The sequence below is a fragment of the Schistocerca serialis genome, chromosome 2, assembly GCF_023864345.2.
Source record: "Schistocerca serialis cubense isolate TAMUIC-IGC-003099 chromosome 2, iqSchSeri2.2, whole genome shotgun sequence".
In the NCBI taxonomy this organism is placed as follows: Eukaryota; Metazoa; Arthropoda; class Insecta; order Orthoptera; family Acrididae; genus Schistocerca; species Schistocerca serialis.
The window spans coordinates 870,768,561-870,788,379 of record NC_064639.1 but is presented as its reverse complement, the minus strand read 5'-3'; the positions used below and the strand labels follow the sequence as shown (position 1 = coordinate 870,788,379).

Sequence of the window (19,819 nt, the reverse complement as noted above, 5' to 3'; positions counted from 1 at the left end):
ATGTTACATGTTAATTATCTTCTTATTTCTTTTCATATTTTATATTTCTTTTTTGGCCTGTTCTTGAACTGTTTTTTTTAACTGTGTCTGTGTGCGCCACCTTTTGGCTTACTTGTATATCCTTGTTGACCTATGTGAGCACGCATAGATGGCAGTTCACCCACAACTTTGAGTCAGTCACTTACTGCTGGACCTACTTGCATAAGTGTACATAGTACTTTTATGATTGACAAGTTACTATGTAATGATGTTGAATATAAAATGTTGTATACAGATGACGGATGTTTTAAGAATGGTTTGTTTGTTTGCTTGTATATTTGTCTCCTATATCAACACATCTGATTGTTTCATTTTTGTAATGATGTCAATTATTAATTTTCTGAGGTCTTGAATGCTTACTGCTTTATCTCGTTGATATAGCCAACATTTTATTGAGTTAGAATCCTATATGAGAATGCACTGTGATATTTAGAGATCATGTCTTAGCCTCATTTTACCAGCCGATACTATGTTACCTACATCAAATGTGACACACTTGCTTTCAAACTTCTCAAGCCACAATACAGGTGTTTGATAGTGGACACAATATATCAGCATTGTAGCCGAAGCAGTAATGAAGGAATAGCTGTTTCCCAGACCAAACAAAGAATCTAAACTTGTAAAAATTAAACTTGTTTTGCATTTGGCATAAAATTACCTTATTTTGCATTTGGCGTAATTTATAAGCCAATGCACTCGCTAGAAGATTAAGTAGATGGGACTGGATAAATTGAAAGAACCAGAGGATGTTGAGAGCTACAGAGAGAGCAGTTGGCAAAATTTTACTGCACCAGGAGTAAGGAATATGGCAGAAGACCAATGAATCACTTTGAGAGGTGAAATAGTGAAATCAGTGTAGGATCACATAATTTAATTGACGAGATGTAGAAATATAGAAGTGCAGCATCTGAAACAGACAAAAGGGAATATAGATAGCTCAAAAATGAGATTTATAGAAAAAGCAAAATGGTTAAGTAGGAGTAGCTGAAGGACAAATGCAAGGCTGTACGAACATGCATGATTAGGGGAAAGGCAGATGCTATTTATAGCAAAATTAGAGACACCTCTGGAGAAAAGAGGAGCAGGTGCATGAATATCAAGAGCTCAGATGATAAGCCAGTACAAAGCAAAGAAGGGAAAACAGAAAGGTGGAATGGAGACAGATTTGATGAAAATGTTATAGAAAGAAATGATGAAATAGGTGAAGAGGATGAGATGGGGGATATAATACTGCAAAAAGAATTTGGTAGAGCACTGAAAGACCTAACTGGGAACAATGGCTCTGGAGTAGATGACATTTCCACAGAATTATTGATATCCTTGTGAGAGCCAGCCATAACAGAATTATTCCACTTGGTGTGCAAGATGTATGACATGGGGAAAATTCCACAAGACTTCAAGAAGTATGTAATAATTCCATTTCCAAAGAAGGCAGATGCTGACAGGTGTGAGTATGATTGGCAAAAACTGATACAAATGATTTACAGAAGAATGGAAAAACAGTCAGGAACTGTCCTTGTCAAAATTAGTTTGAGTTCTGGAAAATTATAACAGCATACAAGGAAATACTGGTCCTACATCTTACCTTAGAATGCAGGTTGAAGAAAGGCAAAACTATATAAACAGCATTTATAGATTTAGAGAAAACTTTTGACAGGGTTAACTGATTACACACTTTGAAATTTTGAAGTTAGCATGGATAAAATACAAGGACGAAAAGCTCATTTACAACTTGAACAGAAACCAGACAGCAGTTACATGAGTCTAAGGGCATGAAAGGGAAACAGTGCTTGAGATGAGATTGAGACTAAATTGTAGTTTATCTCTGAAACAAGCAATAGTCAAGGAAATTAAAGATCAGGAAGAAGCTGATTAAGTGTAAATAATTACTCATGTTGCACTCATCACTTCTGTGAGCCAGTGCGCCGATTACTTTCACTTATCTTCACAGCTGTCAGTACATTCACAGTGTCGGCTTTAAAGGTGGGTCTCCTTTCCTCCTCCACCCCCCTCCCCTCCTCCCAACCTCCCCTCATCCTCTTTCCCTGCTCAACCCCTACTCCTCCCACCCCCAATGCCAGTTTCATATATGCTGGTATCAAGTATGTTATGACAAGCTAGATTAGCATTGCACTTTACAGTACTACGCTTCACTGGGTTCCTTAATATGACAAGTATCCATTCATTTGGTCCATTAATTTGGTTGGTAGTCTTAATTTACATGTCTGTATTAGACTTGACACAAGAAAATTATCAGTTTGTTTTTTTTTTGAAGTTAGGTAACTAACATGAGAGTGGTGTATGTTGGATTCATGGTCAATATCCCGTAGGAACTTCGTTTTACAACATTTGACATGCTCATTTTTATACCCATGAAGCTGTTGTTTGAGGGTGAAACATTATTTTGAAGTTCTGTCTTAAATATGCTCTTACATTAATATCTTAATGATATGTTGTGGATACCTGCTCTACACTCGTGTTTTGGTAGGTAAAAGAGAGGAGTTCCAGAATGGGAAAAAAGCTGTACATTTATGTATGATAATTTACAGCTTTTATAAATACATTATATGGTCTTTGTTTTGAATTTTGAGCTTCAATACCATGAGATCAAAGGCAGATGCACCTCAATTCATGTCCGATCCTATGTAATGGTTTTATACCTGACTGTGTGGTTTTATTTATGTTGAACTTTATTATCTTGCCTGTTGTACTTAGTTGTTTTTATTTCCAACTTTATGCAATGGTTTATACTTGACTATGTGGATTTACCACCGTAATTGTTGTATACCTGATTGTGTGGTTGTATTAGTGTTGGCGTTTGTTATCTTACTATGTCGTACTAGGTTGTCAGTAAAAATTTGTCTGTGGACCTGTTTGTTGATGTTTTGAAATTTTGTTTTCATATTACTAGCATCACCGAAGGGTTCAGAATTTATTTCATCGATTTTCCGAGCATGGGGACATATATACACCTTTTTGTTGCAAATTGCAAATTAAGTATCAGCTTGTAAAGATTTTTGCTTGCATTCAAAATATGTATTGTGTGGTCCTTGCTACTGCATGTGGGGTTAGTCACATTATAATTTAAAAAAGGATTGAAAAAAGAGAACAAAATATGTAAAAAAAAGTAACAGCTAAATGGCACAGTTCCAATAAACGCCCCCATCCAACTCTTCCTATTATCTTCCACACTGTGGTGTCTCAGTTAGCTGAATGAAGTTCAGAAGAAGTAATGGAATGTAGTTGAATTAAATCAGGCAAGGCTGAGGGTATGATATTAGGAAATGAAACACTAAAAGTGGTAGATGACTTTTTGCTATATGGGCATCAAAATAACTGATGATTGTTGAAGTAGAGAAAATATAAAATGCATGCTGGCAATAGCAAGACAAGCATTTTGGGAAAAAGAGAGATTTATTAACATTGAATATAAATTTAACTATTAGGATGTCTTTTCTGAAGGTATTTGTCTCGAGTGTAGTCTTGTACAGGAGAGAAGCGTGGATGATATGCAGTTCAGGCAAGAAGAGAATGCAAGCTTTTTAAATGTGCTGCTACAGAAGAATGCTGAAGATTATACAATTACACTGAGTCACTAACCAGAAGGTACTGAACTGAATTGGGGAAAAAAGAATTTTATGTCACAACTTGACTAAAAGAAGGGATCAATTGATATGACACCTTCTGAGGCATCAAGAAATAGAAGATTTGGTAATGGAAGGGAGTTTGTGGATTGGGGGGGGGGGGGCAAAAGGGGGTAGGGTTGGGTTAAAAATTGTAGAGGGAGACCTGGACATGAATACAGTAAGGAGGTTCAGATGAATATAGGTTGCAGTAGTTACGGAGAGATTTGCACAGGATAGATTAATGTGGAGAGCTGCATCAAACCAGTCTCTGGACTTAAAAACAACGACAATAATACATTTGTCCTTCGGATCAGAATAGATCGTGCTGATTAACAGATTATCGAATTTCTAATGGTACTCAGCAAAAGTCTGCTGACCTGAGGTACCTCGTTTTCATGTACAGATTAGAGGCCTGATAAAATTCCATTTTTGCTTTGGAGTGTAAACTGAACTTTCCTTGTGGATTAAAATTGTTCACTAGACCATTACTTCAATTTTTCCTGACAATACTTTACTATCGGGTACACTAGACCACGTTTCGCTGACAGACCAGATACTTCAGTCTTCTATGCCTGTCATAGTCCCCAAGCTCTGCAGAGGCTCTCTGCTATATTGTACTAGGTGTGTCTTATCTGCAGCGTAGTCGTTAATTCCGCAGTGAACCTTTTTTTTCTATTGCTGAATGTGTACTGGAATGAACTTCCTGTTAGGTAAATAATTGTGCCATGTACCACAACACAGATCTAGATAGTTGCGTTTCACTTCAGAGTGTTTTTATGCAAAAAAGTTCCAGTTTTCCATGAAAAGTCTTCTTGTATATTGTATATTATATAAGCATCTTACAGTGTCCTTTCACATTATCCTTTAAAAGCATTTCACTTTTGCCCCTTGTTATAGTCTATTTACTTTTAGAAAGAAATTAATCTACCTCTCTCTTGTTTATAGTTGTTTTGACTGTTCGTGTCGTATCATTCTGGCATGCTGTGTTTGCTGTTAATTCCACTTTCCAGGAATCAGTTGCATGATAAATCATAATATTGTTGGATATAGGTTCTGCCTTTTACGCAAAACACTGTCTTTTCTTGTTAACCATTTGTGTTTTGCTATCATCATTGGGTTTTGATTATTGAAAAACTGTAAAAAGTGAACATATTTTAGATTGTAACTGACCTAACAAAATAAGGCCCAAAGAAAGTTTTTGTTTTCACCTAAATTTTATATTGTACGGTTTTGCAAGACCATCTGTATGGTATCCTGCACTGTTAGCTTGCCATCTGCAAACCAAACAGTGTAAATGTGAATTTTGTCAGTGAGTTAACACATCCCTTCAATATTAAAAACGTGATTCTGGTGTGGCAAATGTTTTGCATGTGTATTTATTATTACTCATATTTTGTTGTGACAGATCCTTCTTCTTTCACATTCTGAGAGCACTGCACACACATATTAAGTGTACTTTGTACAGTTTTGGTATAACAGATGCCTTTTCACTTCACAGATGGGAAGGAAGAATATGATGGTAATGGGGGATTTAAATGCACAAGTTGGAAGAGAAAGACAAGGCTGCGAAAGTGTGCTTAGACCAAAGGGTCGGGGCTGCCAAAATGAGGAAGGTGAAAGACTATTGGAGTTCTGTCAAAGGAATGACTTGCTGGTTGGGAACTCTTGGTTCAGGAAAAGGGAGAGCCACAACATTACCTGGTACAGTCAATACTTAAAGAGAATGTAGATAGTTGACTACTTCCTGTATAATAGTGCAATGAATATGAACATCATTGACATTAAGGTATTACCATCAGAGGCCTTGGATAGCAACCACTGTTTGCTGGTAATGAACCTGAGAGAGACTAAGGATAATAAAGGGACAGAAAACCAGGAAAGATGTATAAGGATATGGAAGTTGAAGGAGGAAGAAAGCAGGCTACAGCACCTGCAAGTAGTAAAGGAAAGCATCCCAAAGGATGAACCAAAAGCAGTAGAAGAGGAATGGGGAAGATTCAAGGGAACACTAGTAAGTACAGTGGAAGCAATATGTGGGAAGACAAGCAACAAAAAGAGATGGAAAGAAACACCCTGGTGGAATGATAAAACAAAGGATATAGTACAAAAGAAGAATAGAACCTTTAGGGTATGGTTGCAGAAGAGAACAGTAGAGACAAGGGAAGAGTATCAGGCAAGAAAGAAAGAAGCAAAAAGAGTGGTGACGGAGGAAAGAAGAAAGTGGATGGAACAGTGGACTAGAATGATGGAGGAGGACAGTGAAGGTTCAAAAAAGGTGTTATATGGGATGATTAAAAGTAAGAGGAAGAACGGTACGACAGATTATGCTCAAATGGTGAACAAAAGTGGACAAGATGTAGAGAATAAGGAGGAACTCAAGAATATGTGGAAGGAGTATTTTGAAGAACTCCTGAAACCAAATGGGGACCTGGATGAGGAGGAACAAGCCGAGGAGAAAAAAGAGGAGGAACAGCACACAGAAAAAGACCTTACATTGGGAGAAGTGGAAGAGGCATTGGGCATGATGAAGGGAGGTAAGTCACCAGGTCTGGATGAGCTAAGTGTAGAGATGGCGAGAGCAGCAGTAGAGGTGGGGATACAATGGCTATATCGAGTAAAGAAAATTGTGTGGAGACAGAAGACTGGAAGAAGGGAATAATTGTCCCGATCTTTAAGAAGGGAAATTGAAGAGAGTGCAAGAACTATCGGGGATAAGATTGATGAGTCATTGTGCAAAGATTTTTGAGAAAGTTTTGGAAGCATGAATTCGTGCAAAATGAGAAGGAAGAATGAGAGAAAAGCAACATGGTTTCAGAACAGGAAGGTCCACGGTGGATCTAATTTTTGCTGTAAGACAACTGCAGGAACAGCACTATGAATATGGAATAGATCTATTAATGACGTTCCTGGACATTGAAAAAGCATATGATAGTGTACGTAGAAGCAAAGTGTGGAAAGCCCTGGAGAACAGGGGAGTAGCAAAACAGATTATTTGGAGGATAAGGGAAATGTACCATGCAAGTGTGAGCTGTGTGAAAGTGGGAGGAGAGAGATCAGCATGGATTGAGCAGAAGAATGGCTGGAGACAGGGAAGTGCACTTTCACCATTACTCTTCATTGTAGTGATGGGCGATATAATGAGTACAGTAGCACAAGTAATTGGTGAAGGAAAAAGCTGTGGTATTTGCTGATGATCTGATGATTTGGCGGAATAAGGAGGAAGTACAAGAGCAGTTGGACGTATGGGAATGAACAGTACAAGAATATGGGATGAAATTTAGTATAAGTAAGAGTGAGATGATTATCACAACAAGAAAGAAAGAGAGAGGAACAACTGGAATAACAATTGGTGAGGAATGATTGAGGAGAGTGGGGAGCTTCAAGTACCTGGGAAGCCTGATACAGGAAGATGGAAAAACAACAGAGAAATAAACAAGTGGGGGACAAAAGCAGAAGCATTTCGGAAGAGTGTCAGAAGGCTGATATAAAGCAAGGATGTACCTCAAATCAGTAAAAAGGTTATATACTGGTCATACTATATCCCAATCCTGACATACACATCGGAAACCTGGGTTATGAAAGGAAGAGAGAAAAGCAAAGTACAAGCTAGTGAGATGAAATTCTTGAGAGACAGTATTGTAGTGACAAAGATAGACAGGTTAAGAAATGAGAGGATCAGAGAGTTAATGAAGGTGGAACCATTGCAGGAGGAGATAGAGAAATCAAGGCTGAGATGATATGGACATGTTAGGAGAATGGAGGAGAAGAGGATACCCAGGAGGATACACAATATGAAACTGGAAAGAAAGAGAACAAGAGGAAGACCGAGAGACAGATGGCTGAAAGGAGTGGAGGAATGTGTCCAGAAGAAAGGAGAAGACTGGACCAAGGTGAAGACAGAGACATGGTGGCAAGACAGAAGACAATGGAGATGCCTATGTTCCATACAGACCCGGCCAGAGGCTGAAAGCTGTCCAAGATTATGATGATGTTATACAGATGTGAGTTATTAATTCCTACCTATTACAGTAACAGAAATGCTACTGTGGAATATGAGGAGTTGCCCAGGAGAAACTTTTTCAGTTTGTTTTCAATTTTTATATCAGTGGGTAAATGAAAAAAGAAAATTGTGGTCCCAGCATTGTGTACCCTTTTTTGTGCTGAAGACAACCTTAGTGTGGAGGAATGAATGTTGTTTTTTCTTCTGGAAATGTAATTATGAACAGCATTGTTCCTTTGGAACTGCAGTGGATTATTTATAACAAATTTCATGAATGTCTACAACATGATCATGGGTAAGCCCCACATATTATTTGTACAGTGCATTTTTGAATAAAGAAGACTTTTTTCCTTGGAGATCAGGTACCCAGAATGCTTATTTCATATGACTTTATTGAATGAAAATATGCAGAAGATGTAATCATACTGATTTATCTGTCCCAGGATGCAATGATTCAAGTGCCAATATGGCTGAACTAAGTTGCTTTAGGAGTTCCAAGATGACCTTTTTCCAGTTTAAATTCTCATCAATATGGACACTTTAAGAATTTTGATGTTTCCATCCTACTTATTATTTCCTCTCTGTGTGTTACATTTATCATTGATGTAGTACTTCCAGATATGCAGAACTGAATATTTTGTGTCTTTTTTAAAACTGAAAGTGAGACATTTGCAAAACACCCATCAATGGTACTTTTAAAAACATTGTTTACCACTACTTCTACTGCTGTATTTGGGTATACATTGATTACAGTACAAGTTTCATCCACAAAAAGAACTAATTCTGTATATTGTGTATTAGACAGAACAATAGCAGGCCTAAGATTGAGCATTGGAGAACCACACATGTTATTTCTCCCCAGTCAGAAGAATCTCACCTGATTACATTGGCTAACTTACCAAGTACAACTTGCTGCATTCTTTTGCTTAGATATGACATTTGTCATATTGGTTAGCTACACCATTGCTGCCTATCATTTCCCCTCTTACACTGAAGAGCCAAAGAAACTGGTACACCTGCCTAATATTGTGTAGGACGCCCACGAGCATGCAGAAGTGCAGCAACATGATGTGGTACCGTCTCAACTAACGTCTGAAGTAGTGCTGGAGGAAACTAACACCATGAATCCTGCAAGGCTGGCCATAAATCAGTAAGAATATGAGGGAGTGAAGATCTCTTCTGAACAGCACGTTGCAAGGCATCCCAGGTATGCCCAATAATGTTCATGTCTGGGGAGTTTGGTGGCCAGCAGAAGTGTTTAAATTCAGAAGAGTGTTCCTGGAGCGAGCCTGTAGCCATTCTGGATGTGTGGGATGTCGCATTTTCGTGCTGGAATTGCCCAAGTCTGTCAGAATGCAAATGAACATGAATGGATGCAGGTGATCAGACAGGATGCTTACGTACGTATCACCTGTCAGAGTCATATCTAGACATATCAAGGGTCCCATATCACTCCAACCGCACACGCCCCACACCATTACAGAGCCTCCACCAGCTTGAAGATTCCCCTGCTGACATTCAGGGTCCATGGATTCATGAATTTGTCTCCATACTCATACACGCCCATCCGCTCGATACAATTTGAAACGAGACTCATCCGACCAGACAACCCGTTTCCAATCATCAACCATCCAATGTCAGTGTTGTCTGGTCCAGGCGACGCATAAAGCTTTGTGTCTTGCAGTCATCAAGGGTACATGAGTTGGCCTTCGGCTGCGAAAGCCCATATCAATGATGTTTCGTTGAATGGTTTGCACGCTGACACTTGTTGATAGCACAGCTTTGAAATCTAGAGCAATTTGCGGAAGGGTTGCACTTCTGTTACGTTGAATGATTCCCTTCAGTGTTCATTGGGCCTGTTGTTAGGATCTTTTCCTGGCTGCAGCGACGTCGGAGATTTGATGTTTGATCGGATTCCTGATATTCACTGTACACTCGCGAAATGGTCGTCCCCACTTCATTGCTACCCCAGAGATGCTGTGTCCCATTGCTCGTGTGCCAAGTGTAACACCATGTTCAAACTAACTTCAATTTTGATAACCTGCCAATGTAGCAGCAGTAAGCGATTCAACAACTGTGCCAGCCACTTGTTGTTCTTAAGTTGGTGTTGCTGACCGTAGCGCTGTATTCCGCCTGTTTACATATATCTGTATTTGAATACGCATGCCTGTACCAGTTTCTTTGGCACTTCAGTGTATTTCATGATATAAAAGAACAGTTTAAATTCAGTCACATTCCCCACCTTCTCCTTTTCCTGAACACATCCGCACCCTGTATATTGTCCGCCGCCTCAATCTCCCTCACCACTTGGTGTCTCCCTTCCTCTCCAACCCCCCCCCCCGCCCCCCCCGTACCCCCTCCCCCCCCCCCCCCCCCCGCCCCGCCCATGGCCGCACCTTTACCATTGTATCCCACCCTTTCTCCATCTCCACACCCTCCGCCTCCTTTCCCAATGCAACTCCCAGCATCTACCCCTCCTGGATGATGAGCTTCGCCCTGACGTCTTACCTTCCCTACCAACTCTAACCCCACCTTCCTCCTGCCTCCTCCTCAAGGCTCCCTGTTCTCCCCCTCCCTTCTCCTGAGCGGCTTTCCCCTCCTATGCCCCCCCTCCCCCCCTCTCCTGTGCTCCCCTTCAGTATCTCTGCATTCCCTCCTGCCTTGCTTCCCTCTTCATCTTGCCACCCCACTTGTCTCCTGCCTCTTGGTGCACCCGCTGACGCCCCTACTGTTTTCATCCCGCCCCATCCCCTGCTGCACCTTGCTCTCCCCTCCTTTTCCATCCTCTCAGGCCTCTCCTTCTCACTTGGCAGTTTTATTCTTCATCATGTGTGCTCCAAGTGGGTTTAAAGTGTGTTGTCCTGGAGTCTTTTTAATACTGTGGCCAACTTTTAACCTGTGCGTGTGACTTTAGTGTCTTTTTTGTGCTCTACAAATCACCAACTGTGTTTTTTAAGTTTATGTCGACTTTTTTAATTGTCCTCCATGAACGTCTCCATGTCACTGTATTTTTACCTCCATTACCTCCCCGTACTCTGTTTCATGTCCCCCTTTTTTATTGCCTCTGTATGGAACATTTTCTTCTTGTATTAGCTGTCATGTCACTCAGCTGAAGAGCGGCGGATTGTGCCGCTGACAGCCCTCCCGTGCCAATATGGGGCAGGGGAATGAAATCACAATAAAGAAAAAAAATCAGTCACGTTTATAGCTGTCGTTGACAAGTGAGGTCAACCAAAGTTTGCTGTACCCTCTCTCTACTCCAACCCATAACTGTATTGTGTTGTTTGACCTCATGGTGGCGGGCGCAGCGTATTTGAAATGGATCTTGTTTGCACAGGGCGTGCTGGAGTATGGAGTGGCACACTTAAGTGTGGGATGTTTGTTTCTAAATTAGTTGTGAGTGCTGATAATGATTCATTGGACTTCTTGTATGCTGTTTGTGAGAATAATATTCAAACAGTTTGTGACTTTTTGTTAATGAGTTTTTATGTCAGCAGTTATGCACAATAATTCATTTTGGGTTTGGAATTATTAGTGCAGTGTGTTGTTTGTGGTTGGATGTTTAATTTTGTGTTTGCTTTTTCGTTAGTTATGGGTGTGGCAGCAAAGTTATCTACAGCTACATGGATACTCCACAAATCACACTTGAGTGCCTGGCAGAGGCTTCATCAACCACCTTTGCACTAATTCTCTATTATTCCACTCTTGAACAGCACATGGAAGAAATGAACATACCTATCTTACCTTCCACACTCTGATTTCCCTTATTTTATTATCATTTGGTATCTGCTGTTTGGAGCCCGCAGCTTCGATAGGCAAACATTCTTGGAAATTACCACCTTTTTTTGAACAGGTATATTTTTCGTTTATTTTTAGAGGATTTGGGGGGGGGGGGGGGGGTTACAAATTCAACCTCTATACGACAACCCTGGGTTCATTAATCCTGTAACCGTTTTGATGCTCGTTATTAGCTAAGGAATATTTGTTACTAAGAGGTCAAGTGTGTTTTCACAACTGTTTATTATACGCTTGGCCTCATGAACTAACTGCTTGAAATAATTTTCAGAGAATCCTTTTAGTACAATTTAGGATGATGTTTTGTGCTTACCTCCGGTTTTAAACACATATTTTCGCCAACATATTGAGGGTAAATTAAAGTCACCACCAACTTTACTTGTATGAGTCCGGTGTGTGTAAGTTGACTAGTAGGTCTCTGTGTGTTGCAGTGGGGGTGACATGTTGACAACAATTAAGTTCCTACAGTTCTTTGGCTATATTGCCGAGTACATGAAATGCTACATTTGTGGAGAAGGTATGAGATTGGCCACCATTCTCATATCTGTGCACAGGGATCAGTGTATGTGGTATTCTTGTATCTTGTATGTAGCATTGTCGGCAGTACGAGATACTACGTTCTATCTGTAGCTGGCTGTGGCTATAATTGTTCTATTTTTTTTTCTGACGATTATGTTTTTGTATGGATTACGTTTCATTATAAATGTGATTTTCATGGTTAATATAATGAAATTTGTTTTAACTATGTTAGTGAGGTTCGGTTTTCGATACTAGATATGTTGGTGAGTTTTGGTTTTGTGGTACCGTGAACTTCGTTTCAGCTATACAGGCCATGTGAAGTGTTAGATTAGAGTTGTAGGTCGGATCATGAGTGCCTTTAGCAACATTTGACTTTTGCAATGTCCCAGGAATTATTTTGTATGAAGAGAAACAATACAGTAAATGAGAAAGTGAACATGGCAGCCGCCCACCTTTCCACGTCACACCTATGACACTGTCAGATACCGGATTTGTCAAGTTATGTAGTTTTGTGGTATATGGGTTTTGTTTGAACTATAAAGGTCAAGTGAAATTTTCAGTACATGGTTTTGGAGCTACGTGTTTGGGATTTTATTATTATGGACTTCGTTTGAGCCACTTAGTCCAAGTAGAATTTCTGATACACGTTTTAATTTTTTTATTTTATTGTGGTGTTGTTGATGGTTGAGGATTTTGTCTGCCTGATTTTTGCATTAGAATTTGTTTTCATGTCTTCATTATTAAGATCGTCGTATATTAAGCCTGTCTTCGTCCAAAACCCCTTAATTTCCTTAACTGTCCCACAAGTGTAATGTTATTTCTGCAGTTAAATATTTTTCCTTTTATTTGTGTCTTTTTGTGTATCTAATGAGTGATGTAATGCTCACTGAATTTTATAAGATTGAAATAGGGTTGCCCACCATCTTGATGACGCAGGTCGAAGACGGTGGTACCACAATCATCAGTTTGCCGAGCATGTAAATCTAGACATATCAACATTTCTTCTACTAGTACATCATCCGCAAATGGATTATGGAGACGTATGGGTGACTGGAATCAAAAATTCCTTGTTGATGATGTTAGAGGTGAAAGCAGCACTGTTTTTGTCACTTCTTCAATGCCTACTCCTGCCTTGACACTTGCATAATTTGTGTATCTGACACAATTTCTGCTATCTGACATATGTGATTATCAGCAAAAAATTAAGACTTTTCGTTCCCTTTGCACACTTGAGGCCATTTGAGTGATTTTGTAACCACATTTCTTTGTGTACAATGTTATGGGTGAAAAATTTACAGTGTACGGCTGTTTGTAATTATTATCTGGACTCTTATGTTTCTGAGTGACATTGTTTGTAGAATCACGTTTGTCATTATAGCTATTTGATGCACTTACTTTTATATTTCCAAGTTTTGTGCTTTTTCCACGGTGGTCTTTGCCTTTGACATCACTGGTAGCCGATATTTCTTTGAGGTTGATCCGATGCTCTGTTTGTTGAGTTTTACAACCAAGGTTTTGCAGCTGTTTCTCCAGTAAGGCTACAGTCCTTTACAGTTCATCGATTTCACTGTTGGGTCATTCCATGCCAAACTGAGCCTGAGGCTTATTTTTTGAAAAAATGCCAAATTTAGCAATGTTATAGTTTTTGGAATCTACAAAAGTTGAATTTTACTGTCCTGAAAAAATTATAAAAATTACATAATTAGCTGAGGAAATATAGTTAAACAAAAGTTGGCGAGTCTACAGATGAGGATGAAAAACAAAAGGTTTGCTTTTTGTGTTGGCAGCTGTTTAATAAATATGGGTTGCAGCAATTGTTGATGTTTTAATTGTTAAATTTCAAGAGCAGAATCTTATCTTTCTGATAAACTTCAGTTTTTAAAGAAAGGTACGTTATTAAGTATGCAGCTAATTCACAAAAGATACTATGTATTTAGTGTCCCACCTGTGACAAAAAACATGAAAAAGTTTACCTTCTAATTCAGCAATTATAGTAATTCCATATATTTTAGGTTAGAAGTAAGAAAAACAAATAAAAACATCCAATGAACCATAAGGCACCTTCTAAGTTGTAAATGATCATTTATAAATGTTAAAAGAAATTGTGTCCCACCCGTGACAGTTTTTTGGAGGTTACTCAAATCTAAACCATTTAACACTTCTTGTTATTGTTAAGTTAAATTGGTTGGTATAACAAGTGATTTGATTATTTACACTGAATAAAAACTTACTGTTTATTCATAAAATGGGGAAAACAACATCAGCAGAGCGTATGAGAAAACTTCGAGAAAAAACTGAAGAAAGATACCAGCAAGTACAATGTCCATAAAGAAAAAGAAAGAGAGCGGGATAAAAGAAGAAGGGAAAATATGAAGATGAAGGTATCCTCCAGTGAAAAATATGTATTGGAATATCGAAAGAAGGAAGCTGAGAGAAAAAGGAAGTACAGACTTAAACTAAAATCCATATTAATTGAAGATCAGTCTGAGACCTGTATTTCCCAGTTAGGATCATATAAATGTCCTCAGTCCCTTGGCAAAGCTGTTTCTCGGGTAAAGAAGGTGCTTCCTTCAAGCCCCTCAAAAAAATCAGCAGCAAAAAAAAGCTTGTAAGTGAAAGCTTACCTAAAAAGGTAGTAAAGCAGATTTTCCCAGTAGTGAAGAAAACATCTCGTAAACTTACAGGTGATAATCTGCTCAAAATACAAAAATTTTTCACAAATGATGAAATCAGCAGGCAGACATCTGGTATAAAGGATGTAAAGTCTATTGTAGACCATGAAACTGGGAAAAAGAGTTAGCTTGCAGAAACGTCACATGAATATGACAGTTAAGGAAGCATTTTTTCTTTTTAAGCAAGACAATCCAGATATTGATATCAAGATTTCAAAATTCTACGAGTTGCGGCCTAAGAATGTTGTTCTGATGTCTCAAATGCCTCACAATGTATGTGTGTGCAGATATGCTAACTTCGACTTCATCATTGAAGCCATTCACAAAGAAATAGCTAGTTTCCCTGCTACTCACACTCACCTTGTGAATCTTGTTTGCTGTGATGTAGAAAGTGAAATATGCATGACAAGTCAATGCAAGAAATGCATCATGATTTTTCACACATTAACAGATGGAAAGTTTGATTTGTGTGACATAATATCTTGGAGAAAATGGACCGAACATGAGTGTCACCCTATACAGACTACTACCAGTGGAACACTTTGTGAAGCTCTCTCTGAACTTCAGTCTCAACTGAAAACATTCAAGGAGCACTTCTTTGTCAAAAGGATGCAATCTGGAGCTTTCAAGACTGTGGAAGCATCAGTTAGTGATGATGAAGTGATATTGCAAATAGATGCAGAAAACTATGTAGCACTGGCACAAGATGAGATACAAAGTGCCCACTGGAGTCATACACAGATGACAGTGGTCACTATTTGTGTTTGGATGAAAATAGGGCTACAGTCATTTGCAATTGTGAGTGATGAACTGTGCCATGACAAGTACTCAGTTTATGCATGTTTGAAGATTATAATAAGTAAGCTGAAACAAGAGCTTCCCAATTTGACCTCGATACAAATTTTTTCTGATGGTTGCGCAGGTCAATTTAAGAACAAATTCACCATTTCTAACCTCTGCTACATGATGCAAGACTTTGGAGTGTCTGGAGAATGGTTTTTCTTTGCAACATCACATGGGGAAGGTGCAGTGGATGGCATTGGAGCTGTAACAAAAAGGGCTGTTTGGAATAAAGTTAAGCAAAGAAAAGTCATCATCAGCAATGCACAGAAATTTTTAGACTGTGCCAAATCATCTGTTTCTGGAATAAACTTTCTTCTTCTGACAAAAGATCATATTGATGAAAACAGAGACATTCTGGACGGATGCTGGAAAGCTGTTAAAAAAATAAAAGATATTCGCAGCAAGCATTACTTCAACGGTTACAATACCTGTAACGTGGTAGAACTTTCCTAAAATCAGATTTAGAGAAAGTGGAGGTTTTTCCACTTTCACCCAACATATATTCACTAATCTACACAGATTCTGAGATGAGTGATGAGGAATCATATCCCGATGTCCTGCTGACACCCAATTCCCAAGAAGTTACAGGTTCAGAACCAGCTGTGGAACAAATCATATCAGGAACATTTATTTTAGTTGAGTTCCAAACTGCAAGAAAGAAATCCACTACATATACAGGGTGTTACAAAAAGGTACGGCCAAACCTTCAGGAAACATTCCTCACACACAAAGAAAGAAAATATGTTATGTGGACATGTGTCCGGAAACACTTACTTTCCATGTTAGAGCTCATTTTATTACTTCTCTTCAAATCACATTAATCATGGAATGGAAACACACTGCAACAGAACGTACCAGCATGACTTCAAACACTTTGTTACAGGAAATGTTCAAAATGTCCTCCGTTAGCGAGGATACATGCATCCACCCTCCGTCGCCTGGAATCCCTGATGTGCTGATGCAGCCCCGGAGAATGGCGTATTGTATCACAGCCGTCCACAATACGAGCATGAAGAGTCTCTACATTTGGTACTGGGGTTGCGTAGACAAGAGCTTTCAAATGCCCCCGTAAATGGAAGTCAGGAGGGTTGAGGTCAGGAGGCTTGAGGTCAGGAGAGCGTGGAGGCCATGGAATTGGTCCGACTCTACCAATCCATCGGTCACCGAATCTGTTGTTGAGAAGCGTACGAACACTTCAACTGAAATGTGCAGGAGCTCTATCTTGCATGAACCACATGTTGTGTCGTACTTGTAAAGGCACATGTTCTAGCAGCACAGGTAGAGTATCCCGTATGAAATCATGATAACGTGCTCCATTGAGCGTAGGTGGAAGAACATGGGGCCCAATCAAGACATCACCTACAATGCCTGCCCAAACGTTCACAGAAAATCTGTGTTGATGACGTGATTGCACAATTGCGTGCGGATTCTTGTCAGCTCACACATGTTGATTGTGAAAATTTACAATTTCATCACGTTGGAATGAAGCCTCATCCGCAAAGAGAACATTTGTACTGAAATGAGGATTGACACATTGTTGGATGAATCATTCACAGAAGTGTACCCGCGGAGGCCAATCAGCTGCTGATAGTGCCTGCACACGCTGTACATGGTACGGAAACAACTGGTTCTCCCGTATCACTCTCCATACAGTGATGTGGTCAATGTTACCTTGTACAGCAGCAACTTCTCTGACACTGACATTAGGGTTATCGTCAACTGCACAAAGAATTGCCTGGTCCATTGCAGGTGTCCTCGTCATTCTAGGTCTTCCCCAGTCGCAAGTCATAGGTTGGAATGTTCCGTGCTCCCTAAGACGCCGATCAATTGCTTCAAACGTCTTCCTGTCAGGACACCTTCCTTCTGGAAATCTGTCTCAATAAAAACGTACCGCGCCACGGCTATTGCCCCGTGCTAATCCATACATCAAATGGGCATCTGCCAACTCCGCATTTGTAAACATTGCACTGACTGCAAAACTACGTTTGTGATGAACACTAACCTGTTGATGCTACGTACTGATGTGCTTGGTGCTAGTACTGTAGAGCAATGAGTCGCATGTCAACACAAGCACCGAAGTCAACATTACCTTCGTTCAATTGGGCCAACTGGCGGTGAATCGAGGAAGTACAGTACATACTGACGAAACTAAAATGAGCTCTAACATGGAAATTAAGCGTTTCCGGACACATGTCCACATAACATCTTTTCTTTATTTGCGTGTGAGGAATTTTTCCTGAAAGCTACTTTATCCTGTGCAAGCTTCTTCATCTCCCAGTACCTACTGCAGTCTACATCCTTCTGAATCTGCTTAGTATATTCATCTCTTGGTCTCCCTCTACAATCTTTACCTTCCACGCTGCCCTCCAATACTAAATTGGTGATCCCTCGATGTCTCAGAACATGTCCTACCAACTGATCCCTTCTTCTAGTCAAGTTGTGCCACAAGCTCCTCTTCTCCCCAATTCTATTCAATACCTCCTCATGAGTTATATGATCTACCTATCGAATCTTCAGCATTATTCTGTAGCACCAAATTTCAAAAGCTTCTATTCTCTTTTTGTCTAAACTATTTATCGTCCACGTTTCACTTCCATATGTGGCTACATTCCATACAAATACTTTCAGAAACGACTTCCTGACATTTAAATCTATACTAGATGTTAACAAATTTTTCTTCTTCAGAAATGCTTTCCTTGCCATTGCCAGTCTACATTTTATATCCTCTCTACTTCGACCATCATCAGTTATTTTGCTCCCCAAATAGCAAAACTCCTTTACTACTTTAAGTGTCTCATTTCCTAATCTAATTCCCTCAGCATCACCCGACTTAATTCGACTTCTACACATGCTAAAATTCAACTAAGAAGTAGAATGAGTTGCCAAGCAGTTACTATCTGGTTTGTATATGAAGTTAGTTTCATTTACTGTTAAATTCTTTACATCAATGGGTAGGCAATTAAAGATTTTTTTGTGGCTGAATACCTCTCTTCTCTTTGTGCCACACTCAGGCTGAATGATGGATAGAGTTGAATGCTTTCTCCTTGTAGTATTATATTCACAAATGTTAATGTTGTTTTCCAGCTGTGATTGTTAACAATAAAACTCATTATGCAGTGCCCAAGAATATGTTGCCATGAGACATTACTGAATGAAAATAGGAAAAGTAAGTCAACTTTTTGACTTATTCATCATGAAATCCTAATATTATCTGTAATGTGAAAGTTGCCAAACTTAGACATTTAACAAGATAACATGTGACATCTGGTTATTGTTATTATCAATATCAACACTTAAAAATGTAGAATATTTTGTTTCATTTATTGATTTACTGTCATTCAGTGTTTCTAATGATGTAGTCAGGCCTGTGCAGTACATGACATAACTGCAAGAATTTTGTTTATCTGAATTGAGTGATAGCCCATTTGCAGAGAACCAGTACTACATTTTCAATAAAATATTCACCTTTTAGACAGAATTGATTAGAATATTTGCATTGTCAGCAGAGAGAAATATTTTCCCTCCACTATGCACTATTCATATGTGATATAGATGAGACTGCTTTACTTATTTACTTGCCAAATGCTTTGCAATTTCTTCCACTTCTCCCATGGTCTCCCCCTTTCTTTTCCTACTACTTCCCCCAACTTGCACTATCACAGTCCTCATCACAGCTTTCTTCTTCTTTTTTGCATTGTGCTAGTGCAGATGTGAAATGTTTGGACATGTTACACTAATGTAGCTGTAAGTAATATTTAACATAAATATGTCACATTTTTCTTTTTTGTAGGTAGAGGAGCAAGATGAAATGCCAAGGCAGATATGCTTGAGCTGTCTTAATAAATTGGAAAGTACATATGAATTTTATACCACCTGCATTTATGCTCAATCGACAATCCAGAGACTTCTGAGAGCCGAATCTCTACAAGATAGTGATCATGTTAATGAACTTGGCAATAAGGTAAACATTGCTGTTTATTATTTTGATTAAGGCTTGAAAGTTAGCCAAGCCACGACAAGGGGAAGAACTATACTTGAGAAAAGGTGAAATGACAGAAATGAAGGGGAAGAAAGTAAACCAGAAATTCAGTAAACATAGTTGTTTCAAGAACAGAACATGAGATTTAAAATATGCCCTTTTTACAAGCTTTTGTATTCGGCTACTGTAACGTTCAGATGGAAACTCTAAGGATATTTAGCAGGAGGTGGATGGCTGTGACATATTTCAAATTATTGAAAAAAATTGCATCACCCCCGTTCCCAGAACTCCTGAAGATAGATGTGGACTCTGGATATTGTATCACAGACACAGATGTAAACAACCA

The 19,819-nt window shown here is 39.1% G+C and overlaps 1 protein-coding gene across 5 annotated transcripts in view; it reads left to right on the top strand.

The window, feature by feature from the left end:
* The window catches only part of LOC126458189 (platelet binding protein GspB-like), an 86,868-nt gene that overhangs the window by 12,309 nt on the left and 54,740 nt on the right, over positions 1-19,819 (top strand). For 4 of the 5 annotated variants that reach the window (XM_050095067.1, XM_050095066.1, XM_050095068.1 and 1 more), the window contains one exon: positions 19,285-19,455. In XM_050095067.1, coding sequence (XP_049951024.1) covers positions 19,285-19,455 — 171 coding nt within the window. Of the gene's footprint in view, positions 1-18,629; positions 18,661-19,284; positions 19,456-19,819 lie in introns of those variants that run through there. The other variant, XM_050095069.1, reaches the window with a different exon arrangement.